This window comes from Nicotiana tabacum, unplaced genomic scaffold (assembly GCF_000715075.1).
Source record: "Nicotiana tabacum cultivar K326 unplaced genomic scaffold, ASM71507v2 Un00003, whole genome shotgun sequence".
In the NCBI taxonomy this organism is placed as follows: domain Eukaryota; kingdom Viridiplantae; phylum Streptophyta; class Magnoliopsida; order Solanales; family Solanaceae; genus Nicotiana; species Nicotiana tabacum.
The window spans coordinates 906,420-919,326 of NW_027438241.1; the positions used below are offsets into that span (position 1 = coordinate 906,420).

At 37.9% G+C, this 12,907-nt stretch overlaps 1 protein-coding gene across 2 annotated transcripts; it reads right to left on the reverse strand.

Moving 5' to 3' along the window:
* Positions 1-2: 2 nt before the first annotated feature.
* On the reverse strand, positions 3-6,038 carry LOC107791791 (cytoplasmic tRNA 2-thiolation protein 1). Of its 2 annotated transcripts, none has more exons than XM_075248619.1 (10): positions 5,875-6,038; positions 5,671-5,785; positions 4,496-4,638; positions 3,455-3,574; positions 2,978-3,060; positions 2,790-2,882; positions 2,621-2,661; positions 1,054-1,120; positions 810-921; positions 3-392 (listed from the first exon to the last, which is right to left on the reverse strand). In XM_075248619.1, exons 1-10 carry the CDS (start codon positions 5,962-5,964, stop codon positions 228-230), a joined length of 1,029 nt encoding a protein of 342 aa, XP_075104720.1. In that variant the 5' UTR covers positions 5,965-6,038; the 3' UTR covers positions 3-227. The 2 variants fall into 2 exon arrangements, with proteins under 2 accessions (XP_075104720.1, XP_016469415.2); XM_016613929.2 differs by having other exon boundaries at positions 2,978-3,090.
* Between the last annotated feature and the right edge of the window lie 6,869 nt (positions 6,039-12,907).

A 12,907-nucleotide genomic window follows, 5' to 3' on the forward strand; every position in this document is an offset into this window, starting at 1 on the left:
AGTGATAAATTGAAGTATATAATTGAAAAGAACGTTATTAAAAGCTTTTGAATAAAATTGCAGGATGGACTTAGGAGGCTTCTTTCAGACCTCCATAAATGCAACAAACTCGGATACATAGTTAATGCAGTACCCTGAATTAAAGCCGTTCTTTTAGCTGTTTCAACCAAAGATCGCAATGATCACCACTGAGAATTCATACAACGATTATACAGTTATATGATGATTCAAAAGTCCAAGCTTCCACACTGTTTGCTCTGTAAATTTTGTGTTCCATTAGCTTGTTTCATGTTAGTATTACGTTTGTTATCAAGATCTCGACTCCGCCCAATGCCTAACTTCGGCAAGCCACGATTGAGGCCCTCAAGCAAGACACATGCTTTGCACCATTTCTGCAGATTTACACGAGGAATGTACCAGTGAGGACTCAATTCAGTTAAATGCAACTACTAACAAGCAGTCCTTTTCTGTACAACTAGTAAGAACAAATATCGTTTATAACATGCCTACAAGAAGGAAAATCAAATTACAGCTAATGACAAGGAATCACTCACAGGAGCAGGGACATCAAATAAATCTAATTCAGCACGGATATAAAATTATTCAGAAGAAAGTTTAACCAGTCAAGTTGCTAGTGCATAGGAATTGATGTATCATAGTCCAATGACAGCACTTACGAGTTACATCTTGAAAGAAGTAATAACCAGTAAAGGGGAAAGCATACTGATCATCTGAACAAATTATACTTCAAGATAGATGCTAGAACTCGAGTATTGCAAAATGCAAGGCACTAGAAGAATCATCTTTACCTGGCTGGATATATAACCACATCTTTCACAATTTCCTTGTTCTGGCATCTTTGTAGAGGTGGAGATCCGAAAGTCCTCACCTGATTTGATAATGTCAAGAATGGCTCTTGGTCTGTCATCATGATTACATAGTTATTTGTCAAGAAAAAAAGCATTTTGCATCCACAGAAAGACTAATTTATACACCACAGAAAGCACTTTTAAAGAAACTTTCTTTTCTGGAAGACTTTCAATTGGGAACTACCTTATTCTTTCTAAATCTTTAATGAACTCACGAGCAAAGCCACGGTAAGCATTAGGGGAATAAATACCTGCATTTTCATAACAGCTAACTTTTTAGGATGATGCACAAGGATATGACAAGCTAAAACAAATTAGTAAGATGACTTCAGTATTGGATCATATGGCATCTAAAGGAAACAAGCACTTGCTGCTGCCACTCATTCCAGACAATTATATTGAAAATATGTTTGACACATGCAGTAGAGATGAAGCCTCAACGACATTGAATGCTCGGACCTTCACAATACATACGTGAAAGAAATGTCCCACAACCAGGAATGAACGTAAAACCATAATCAATAGATGGACAAAGGGCTGGCATGGGTAAAAAGTTCAAATATTATAATACAGCTAAGTTGCTCCGACACGGCAGTTTAGGTGCCGTACCTGTGTCGACACGACACTAGTATGGGTGTGGGTATGGGATCCGTATCGGATTTGATCAAACAATTTGGGTACTTTGACCGCAACGGACGGGAAAATTCGAGATGAGATACAATTTGATTCTCGAAATCAGAACCAAAACTAGGGTAAATTTGAAGAAAATAGCATATCTATCTAGGAAATCAATCCTTTACTTAACTACAAGTTGAGAATAAACAAGAAATCCACACTTTACAAGCTATACATAAGTATTCCACAAAATTTCTCATAATTATATATTTTTATATTTTTGAATTATTTTTAGCCGGATCCCAGCACCCATATCCGTACTAGGATCCGGTGTCACCGAATCTTAGAATTTACATCTCGAAGGTCCGACCTCTAGATCTGCACCCGTGTCGAACACCCGCACCCGTGTTCGAGCAACTTAGTAATACAGACATTATATGCATGTCATACAAGAAAATTATTACCAATAGATGATCATTAATTGGTCAACTCTCACAGAGCTTAAGAGTAAAATCTTGTCGATTTATTATTATACTGAGATTGATAAAGAAGAGCTCTAACAATAGTTTGAAGAAGTGAAGCAGTTGGCCGAAAAATATCACATTATGGAACAATACAAGGTAGTATTAGGTCTATACTGGTGGATCTTCACACCGAAAAATGTTAAGAAAGACGTCAACTTTTTGCTACAGACTAAGCTAAAAAGTAGATCAATCATAATGTGGTTGGGAAGTACTTGGGTAGTTCAGATGTTGCTACTTTCATATATTCTAGACAAAATATATCTGAAATGCATTTTTGTAATGTAGATAGTATATGGTACATGACTATCATTTTGTTCAGTAAAGGGCATATAGAATTACCAGATGTGGAGAGAAATTTTTAATACTGAACTATTCTAAGATGTAGCAATTTTAAGACATGTTCATACTGTCACTTTCTCTCAAAAACCTCTTTAACAACACCTGCGCTTCTTTCTATTGTAAAGGAGGGAAAGAAAGAATAAGGTGGACCAGCATGCACACAACACACAATAAAGAGCTTCAACAAAGAGAACGGAAATAATATCAGCAAATAAAGAAGACCGGAAGTCCTAGAACTATAACTGAATGTTGACGGAAAGAGAATACACTTACACTCTGTAGAGAAGTAGTCCAGCTTTTTAAAGTATGCGTACGTAAACAGCAAGTTAAGGTAAGACAATCATAAGTGATCACAATCAGAAAACTAAGATTTAACTGAGGAAGAAGCAGCTCCTTGGGGGATATAGTAAGGGGTAGCCTAATAAAACCTAGAAAAGGATATATGACAATTTCCTTCTCATATGTGTATTTGAAAGGCTTGCATCTTGGTATTGGCCCGTCTTCTCCAGTAATTATAGATGCGCATCTACTCAACCTGGTTTGTTAGAGGTAAAAAGCCTATCAATAATTTGGGGAAGGAAAAGAGGAAGAGAATCTTAAAAGAGAACTAAATTGCATTTTTTCTTTTACCTTGCAATATCACCTCGTAAAATATTTAAAAGGACTGTTTCAGCAATATCATCTGCATTATGTCCGGTAACAAGCTTGTCTACCTTTAGCAACGCAGAACCTCGATCAAGAGCCTTACAAACAAAAACTAATCACTGTCATATATTACCAGTTTCGAAGAAGAAGTTTCAAGAAACTGCAACTTCTAGGGGAATGGAAAGTATTCCAAACATATTTACTACAAGAAGAATGCAAAGAAAGCAACTTCAGGAGACTGGACTAAGCTTGGTCACTCTAAGTAAAAAACAGAAAACTATGTCAGCCACAGAATAGAATTCCACATATTTCAAAACTTAGTTTGTACTCTTGCATGTACCTTATATGCAATGACATATATTACATAGAGATTGCTGGGAAGGTGCGAAATGTGTGTCCAGACGTTGGAGACATTTATGAAAAATATAATCCTTAAACCCAAATGCAAGTATGTCAAATTACCTGCCGACGAAAAACACCACAAAATGTGCAATTATTCTTCAAGCCTATCAATTTCACTATTTCATCCATTGTCCAACCATACAATTCGCTGTAGGAAACTACTTTTAGAGGAAGTCCATACTGAAAAGAGAAGACAACAATAACACTGTCACAATAAAATTGAGTGGATATAGAGGCTAAAAATTAGTCAAAAAATCAAACTCATCTAGTGTAGAAACTCTAGATGCTGCAATGCCATCTTAACACCCGGAAAATGACAACTACAGATGCTAATGTGATGCTAAAGTAGCAATTTAAAATTATACTGGACGAACACCATCATTAGAGGAGAAAAAAGCTATAGTCAGAGAACCAAGAGATATTGGTGGAAGATGTGGGCTTCTCAATTTAGAATAAACAACTACACCCCAAAACCAAGTTAGTTGGATCGACTATATGAATCCTCACTATCCTAAGCCAGAGAATGTTTGGACATAGCAAGTTCCTATTGAATGTTTGCTGACCCTGGAAGTATAAAAGAGTCGCGATCATATACTTTTACATTGTCCTTCTGTCATGAAAGTGCAGATAAAATTGTCTGTTACCATTCAAGAACCATTCTTGACTTAGCTACTTTGAATGAGATGGTTCAAGCTAAGATGCTGGTAAAGGAAGAGAGGTAAAACTTTGGGATTTTTCTGCTGTTTGACAATAATATAGGAAGAATAGCAGCAACAACTGCAATATTTCATATTTGAAGTTCGTTATGACTAGTTTAGGCACTATGGTTTACAAAAGACAAGGTTCCATTCACCTCCATCAAAGGATTGTAACATCTAGCACAAGATGGCTAAAAACAAGCTATGTCCTAAGACATACACAGACTATGTTGGTCAAGTTAAGAAAAACACGCGAGATAAGCTTGGCGTTCATGCAGTTTTGCTCTCATAGGTTAGCGAGAAAAGCCAAAGATAAAGATGAAGCATAGGATAGATTACAGAGTTAGTTGTTATTTAACGAGACCTATGATTTAAACTGACAGCTTTAAAAGATTTTCCATGCCTGTAATTCATTTCTTTTGACTGTTTCAAGAGAGTCGTCTCTGTAACCAGTTATGCCTTCATCCACTGATAGTAAGAAGAGATCCAATCCATATTTGTGTCTACGGTTCAACTCTGACATTACATATGCAAGCACTGTTGAATCTGCAAAAAAAAAGATTGCCATCACAATTGAGGCTAATTCATCACGTACAAAAGAAAGCATGCTTAAAATGAACCAGCAACTTTCACATATGGAAAATATTTTGTGCAGCAACCAAGGGTGTGGCCAGCGGTCAATGAAGCGGGAGGAGAACCATGAGTTCTAAGGTTCAAGTCCTAGTAGAGACAAACACAAGGTGAATTCATCACATGTGTCTAAGCCTTTATGGGCAGAGTTACTTGATAACTGTGTTGTTTGGAGATAGCAGATATCTGATGGAATAGTCGAGTTGTACGTGAGCTGGACGGACACCATCATCATTAAAAAAGAAAAACATTCTACCCAATTCCAATTAAAAGAGCAGCTCTCCACTATGGGGCAATTTACAACAACACATTAACCAGGGTGAAGACGTACCAATTTCGACAAGCTTAACAAGGCTTGCAATATACAGTAAAGATCCATGCTTAGTAGTAAGTGATAGTGGATTGTTTTAGAACATTCACAAGAGAGTAAAGAAGGGTAATACTACTCTCTCCATTCCAATTTATGTGACATGATTTGAATCGGCATGAAGTTTATGAAAGAAATAAAGACTTTTTGAAACTGGTGTCTAAATCATTCCATAACATTTGTGTAGTTCTAAAAGCCTTTAATTAAGTATAAAACGGGAAGTGTAACGTTAATTGTTTCCAGTTATAGAAATATGTCATTCCTTTTGGAATAGATTAATACGGAAATAGTGTCACTGTATGTTAACAATTTTTTGTCCATGATGGTATAAAAACTTTAAAGTTTTGGTCGAAGGTATCGACTATGTTTAAAAAGAAAAAGAAGACTTTTAAAACTTGGGTCTTAAAAGTTTAAGTAGTAAAAGTTTTGTGGTGCATGACATTTGTGTGGTTACATAAGATTCTTAAGGTAAAATGGATAAAATGACGAGTGTAAAGTTAAATTATTTCTAATTGTAGAAATGTGTCATTCTTTTTGGAACGAACTAATAAGTAAAGTGTGTCTATCTTATATTAGCTCACCTTTTCCACCGGAAGCTCCAATAGCTATACGTTCCCCAGGCTTGAAAAGCTGGTTATCCACAATAACCCTATGAATCTCATCTTCAAACACTGCGTAAAAACACTCCCTGCATATCTTTTGGGAAAAAAGAATAAAACTTTAGCTCTTCAAAATGAGAAAAGGAAAAAAAGAAGAACAATGAAGAGGAGGGAGCGTCAGAGTACTTGTTCAAGGGTTTTAGGGCGTTTAAGCGCGGCGCGTTTTTCGTTACAGAGGGTACACAGTCGGCCCCTTGGCTTCGCCGCCTTCTCCATCTTTTACGCTAACTAACCACCAATCTGATCTCAGGCCGTCCCCGGTGTAAGCATCTAGCCATCTATATTCAGTTGTCCCGCTATTTCAATGGCTAATTGCCCAACCAAAAAAAAAAAAAAAAAAAAACACATACAAGAGAAAATGACAAAAATGGTCTCATATGTTTGAAGTAGATTCAAAATAGTCCTTTAAATAGCGTCTTAGCATTTTTTTAGTCCTTAAAGTTTGTGAGCATTGCACTTTTTATTTCCGTCAAATATTTAACAAATTCTTGATTGTTAATTTTAATAAAAAAACAAATTAACGAGAACTCATATTTGGATGTTCATTTTCTATCGTTTCTACTATTTTTTGATATATTTTCATGTGTCAAGTGTAGTATAGTGTTGCAATTTCTAGAATTTGGCAAAACTTTCTCCCTACTAATAGTTTAAAACAGTTTCAGTTAAATCTAACAGTCATGATTATTAAATATTGGACGAATACTAAAAGTACTTTTAGCAAACTTACAAGGCTATAATTGTACAAGAATATTTTAAGAGACTATTTAAACCTACCTAAAAAGGGACGTCATTTGCTCCACTCACGACAAAAAAAATGGTATTCCGTCTGTTCCAATTTATGTGGCACTATTATTTTAGTCAGTACCAAAAAAATATGGTATTTTCTTATTTAGAAATAATTTATTTTTAAAATTTCTACTTTACTCTTAATGAAGTCATGCACACGCACAAGCGCGCGCACCCCCCCTCCCCCCAATATTTACCGCCATATGGGTCGAGACAAATACCGTCATATTTACCAAATGGAGTACAATAACATGTACAATGGTGTCACGACCAAAAATTCCACCTTAAGGATCATGATAGCACATAATTCCTAAGACTAGATAAGCCTATCACATAATGAGATCAACAGAAAATACCAACTTAAATATTAATGAAAGTTGAAGAGTGTCATAATATGACCAAAAGCGGAATACAATAGTCATAAATCTCAAAATTCGGTAATACTGAGTCATAAGCTCTACAAGAAATACATGATAAGTATCAAAGTGTACATCATTATTTGGAATACATAAACAATATTAAAGCAACTAAAGAGGGTGACTCTGAGGCCTGCGAGCTGAACAACATGCATACCTTGAAATCTCCAGCAACTAGGGATCAACTCACTAACGACCAGCACGCTCTGGGGGTACCTGGATCTGCACAAAAATATATAAAAGCGTAGTATGAGTATACCACAGCGGTATCCATTAAGTATCAAAACTAACCTCGGTGGAGTAGTGACGAAATTCAAGTCAAGACACCTAGACAAATACCTTGTATAGAATATCATAATAAAACTAAATAATAGAAAGTATAACCAAATAAATAGCAACAAAGAATAGACATGTGATAACACAACAAAGTGACCAAAATACGTAAAATACAAAGTGAAATCACTTAAGGAAAATAATGACATGTTCAAATCATCAACCGTTTCAACACAAGAATAACAACAAGAATCACCCTGAAATTCCACATTACATAATCACAAATCACCCTTATGATATCGCATGAGCTTCACATGAAATATTTCCCTTATATAGCTACACACGCATAAGCCCCCTTATCTCGCCGCGTGTGCATGACAATGAAGTATTTTTCCTTACTTGCAATACGCGCATAAGCCCCCTTATCTCGCCGCATGCGCATAAATAACACCACCCTTATGTCGCCTTATGCACATCTCGCCACCCTTATACTCAACACAAGAACAATCACCCGCATCACACGTACACATGCGCCACAATATTAATACTAAAGTCACAACAAGATATAACCCACGACTCAACAATAATGTTGTAATGACCCGACCGATCGCTTTGTATATTATAGCCATGTTCCCCTATTTATTGCCTCTTCTATGTGTGTTTGTGGTTACGCTACTTGTCGGGGTGATTGGTTGGTTTCAGGTGAGTTTTGGATTGATTTGGGACACTTAGTCCCTGAGTTAAAGGCCCTAATTATAAGAGTTGATCGGAGTTTGACTTTTGTGTAGACGACTCCGAAATTGTATTTTGATGGCTCCAATATCTTCGTATGGCAATTTTTTACTAAGGCTTATGTCCGAATGTTGATTTGGAGGTCCGTAGGTTGATTTAATACTTTTTGGAGAAAGTTGGAATGTTGAAAGTTTGGAAGGTTGAGAGGTTTGACCGATGGTTGACTTTATTGATAGCATGCCCGGATTGTGATTTCGGGAGTTGGTATATGTCCGATGTATCATTTGGGGCTTGCATGCAAAATTTTAGGTCATTCAGAGTTGTTTAGGCTTGTTCGGTGCAAATTTTGAATTTGAAAATGTTCATTAGTTCATTTGGCTTGAATTGAGGTACGATTCATAGTTTTGATGTCATTTGGTGTGATTTGAGGCCTCGAGTAGGTTTGTGTTATATTTTGGGATTAGTTGGTATGATTGGACGGGGTCCCGGGGGCCTCGGGTGTGTTTCGGATGAGTTTCAGGCCATTTCTACATGTTTTGGAACTGTTGGTTCGCGAAGTGAAGGTCGCTTCCATGAAGGTTTGGGTGCAGTGATCTTCGCAATCGTGCCCCTATGGACGCATTCGCGTAGAAGGGAGTTCATCAAGGGGGAGGGGGGGTTCAAGATGTAAGCCTTCGCGATCACGTAAGGCTTCCCGCATTCGTGTTGTGGCAAGGTGGTCACGCATCACGTTCGCGACAGGACGCTCGCGTTCGCGTAAGCCAATTCTGGGGCACTTCGTGATCACGACGTAGGTCTCGCGATCACGAAGTATAACACCTGGGCAGATTATATAGTACTCTATTTTGAGGGGTTGGTTCATTTTAACATATTTTGAATTATAAAGCTCGGTTTTGGGCGATTTTGGAGGGGAGTTTCATGATTTGGATCAGGGTAAGTATTTTTGACTCAGATTTGTCCATTATTCATGATTCCATATTTATTTTTATCATTTAATTGGTGATTTGAATTGGAAAAATTGGGATTTTAGTAAAAACTTTTCTAAAGTATAAAATGAGGATTTGAAGGTCGATTTGAGGTCAAAATTAGATGATTTTGGTGTGACCGGACTCGTAATTGAATGGGTTTTCATAATTTGTGAGTTATACCGGGTTCTGGGGTGTGGACCTGGGGTTGACTTTTTGATTTTCGCTAAAGACTGAATCTTTATTATTCGAAATTACTTTCTATGACTTTTATTTATGATATTAAGTTATTTTGGCTAGATTCGAGCCGTCCGGAGTTAGATTTGCGTGGGAAGGGCTTATTAGTGAATTGATTTAGCTTGTTCAAGGTAAGTATCGTATCTAACTTTGTATGAGAGAACTACCCCTTAGGATTTGGTTTGATTGTACTATTTGAATCATATGGAAGACATGTACATGAGGTAACGAGTGTGCACACGAGCTTTTGAAGATGTTAATCACATGTATTTAAAGTGCGAATTTGTCTGGTTTAGACTCTTAGGATAATCACATGTATTTAATTGAAGTTGTTATCATTTGTTCCACCTTTTATTGTCAAATTTATTCTTACATGCTTTAATTGAAGTCGTCATTACGTGTTCTAGTTTCCATTGTCGTGGTTGCTCTTACATGCATTATTAGTAGTTGTTGTTACATGCCATTATTTTCGTTGTTGAGTTATTCTCATACATTTAGTCGTAGTTGCTATTTCATGCTATCACTTGAAGTGTTAAGTTTATGTTTTGCACTTAAATTAGAAGTTGACATTTCACGGGAATATTTTCATTGTTGAATTATTGAAGTTGTAGTTGTGAAAGCTATTAACACATTGGGGTTGAAGTTATTGATTATTGGGGTATCTCTCCTTGATGAGTTAGTTCTCGTTCACTTTGTTGTTATTAAAATTCTTGTACGCATTATGATTGAGTCGTGGGCTATGTGTTATGGTAACATTGGTATTATTGATTTTGACAATGTTGTGGCATATGGGCACGTGTGGTGCGAGTTGATTATTGTGGTGTGATATTGATGCGCATGCGGCGGTATAAGGATAGGGGTTGATGTGCATGTATTGAGATAATGTGGAATTTATACGCGTGTTTCTAGTAGGAAATGACTTGAAGACACGCAGTGAGATAAGGGAGCTAAAGCGCGTGTAGCTATTTCGGGAAAAATATTTTTAAGAAAATATAAATGCAAGGCTAACGCGGCGATATAAGGAAGATTGTGATTGTAAATTGTGAAATGTGGGTATGAGGTGTGGTTCCTCGGTTGTGATTCTTGTTGTACATTCAATGTTGAAAAGGCTTGTTGATTGAATTGTTATTGTTATTCCTTCATTTGTTTTACTTGTATTTGACTGTATCTAATTACTTGTTGTTCTTATCATATGCTCATTCTTTTTTGTACTTATTGCTTTAATTTCTGTTGTTCCCTTATATCATCGTACTGTTTTTTTGTCATTTATCTCTTTGTTTTTTGTTATTATATTATATTAATATTTTGCACAGGTTTCTATGTCTAGTAGGTGTCTTGATCTGGCCTCGTCAATACTCTATTGAGGTTAGGCCTGATACTTACTGAGTACCGTTGTGGTGTACTCATGCTAAACTTCTACACATTTTGTACAGATCCAGTTAGTTCTGCTCATGTCAGACGCATACCTCAAAGACTTTAAGGTATACCTTCTTGACGCTCGCAGGCCTCAGAGTCACCTTATACTACTCTCTTTTCTTCTGTTATCTTTACATCAAACAATATTGTATTTTGAAATTTCTAGACTTCTTAGAGCTTATAACTTAGTTTCACCGATTTTGGGAATTTTGTGATGTTATTCAGTATTGATGTTATAATGAGATTTATCAGTTTAATTTAATACTTAGAGTCATTGTTTCTGTTAAATTCTCTTATGTGTTAGGCTTAACTAGTCTTAGAGATTAGGTGCCATCACGAAATCCTAAGGTGGGAATTTGGGGTCGTGACAAATTGGTATCAGAGCTCTAGGTTCATAGGTGCTACGAGTCATAAGCAGGTTTAGTAGAATCTTGCGGATCGGTATGGAGATGTCTATACTTATCTTCGAGAGGCAACAAAACTATTAGGAAAAATTCTACTTCTTTGATTCCTTATTGTGCGAATTTGTTGATTTCGAAATCTGATTCTTTGTCTATTCTCTCACAGATGGTGAGGACACGCACTGCTGGATCAGATGATAAGACAGTAGCGCCCCCTGCTAGAGCCGCGAGAGGCCGGGGTAGAGGCCAAGGAGGAGCAAGTGTTGTAGCCACAGCACCTGCCTGTGCAGCGATTGAGGAGCCACCAGTAGCTCCGGTTGGGGGACAAGCACTCGAGGCGCATGTTGTTACCCCTTGACTTTAGGAGACCCCAACACACGTTTTGAGTATGTTCGGCACTCTAGAATAGGTGGGATTGAACCCCCATTGCACCAGCTACATCTCAGGCTGGGGGAGGAGCTCAGACTCCCGCGATCGATACCCCAGAGCAGCGGGCCCGGGTTGATCAGGTTCCAGGAGCTATACCTGTACAACCCGTCATTCCGGTTTAGCCTGAGGTCAGGCTAGAGGCATCTGAGGAGGAGCAGAGGAGACTTAAGAGGTTCAAGACATATGATCCTCTTACTTTCAGTAGCACAATTATTGAGGATGCACAGGGTTTTCTAGACAAGTGCCACCTTATTCTCCGCACCATGGGCATTGTGGAGGTGAGCGAAGTTGCCTTCAGTATATTTCAGCTATCAGGAGTAGCATATAGGTGGTGATAGGCTTACGAGGAGGGTAGGCTAGTTGATGTATCCCCACTCACTTGGGCTCAATTTTCAGAGATATTTTTGAGAGAGTTTGTTCCCCAAAACCTCCGGGATACATGGCGCACAGAATTTGAGCAGTTATGTTAGGGGACTATGACAGTGTCAGAGTATGCTATCATATTCAGTGAGTTGTCCCGACATGCACCTGATTTGATTTTTACAATCAGAGAGTGAGTTTGCAGATTCATCGAAGGGCTCAGTTATGGTCTTAGGTTCAGTATGGCTCTGGAGTTGGAGACGGATACTCCATTTCAATAGGTTGTAGAGATCGCCCGGAGGTTGGAGGGTATGCGGGGCCGGGAGAGGGAGGACATGGAGGCCAAGAGGCCTCGAGGTTTTGGAGGATTTTATGGTGTCCCAAGCTACAGTTTCAGCCCGTCATGGCAGAGGGTATGTGAGCCGCCTAGTTCATTCAGCACTTCCAGCTACTCGCAGTGCTCTGGCTATTCTGAGATCTCAGGTCGCCCATTATGCACAGACACTTTCCAGTGCACCTCCTACATGGGGTGCCTTTAGCGGTCAGTCTAGCCGACCAAGCCAGAGTCAGTTTTAGCAGCTGATTCTAATCCACACTTAATAATAAGTAGGAAATGGTTGTTGCAATTATAATACCAACTTGAGTCAGGGTCGAATTTCACAAGGAGTTTTAAGATCGGTATTAAAGTAAATACTCGAGAAGAGAACGTGAAATAGCTTAATTATACTTCCAAACAAAGAGAATGATTGTTATCTAATTTAACAACTAAGAAATTAGACTAAGTAAAAGCAACTAGAGAATATTTTTTTTGGTGTTTTTAATCAATAGAGGAAAACCCTAGGAATGTAACCTTCATGTCACGCCCCAACCTCGGGGAGCGCGACCGGTGCTCAACTGAGTGAACTCGGTCGAGCAAGCCTAGTAAACCTTTCCTACCCGACTCATTCATAATCCAAAAAGGGAACGCATTACCATTTGTAAAACAAGGGAGAGATCAGTTATATAAATATATAAACGTGGCTAGTTCATTTTTCCTTATATTGGTACATTATGCCATAGTTGAGTTTCCAAAATACAACTCGATCCAACGACCACCCCAACACACATACATGACCCACATAAACGTCTATGGAGCCTCTAAGGG

Coding starts and splice junctions, on each gene's coding strand:
- LOC107791791 (XM_016613929.2), bottom strand. CDS start 5,964: ATGGAGAAGGCGGCGAAGCCAAGGGGCCGACTGTGTACCCTCTGTAAC. Junction 4,639..5,670: donor TGGAGCTTCCGGTGGAAAAG/GTGAGCTAATAT, acceptor TTTTTTTTGCAG/ATTCAACAGTGCTTGCATAT. Junction 3,575..4,495: donor TCAAAAGAAATGAATTACAG/GCATGGAAAATC, acceptor TTCTCTTTTCAG/TATGGACTTCCTCTAAAAGT.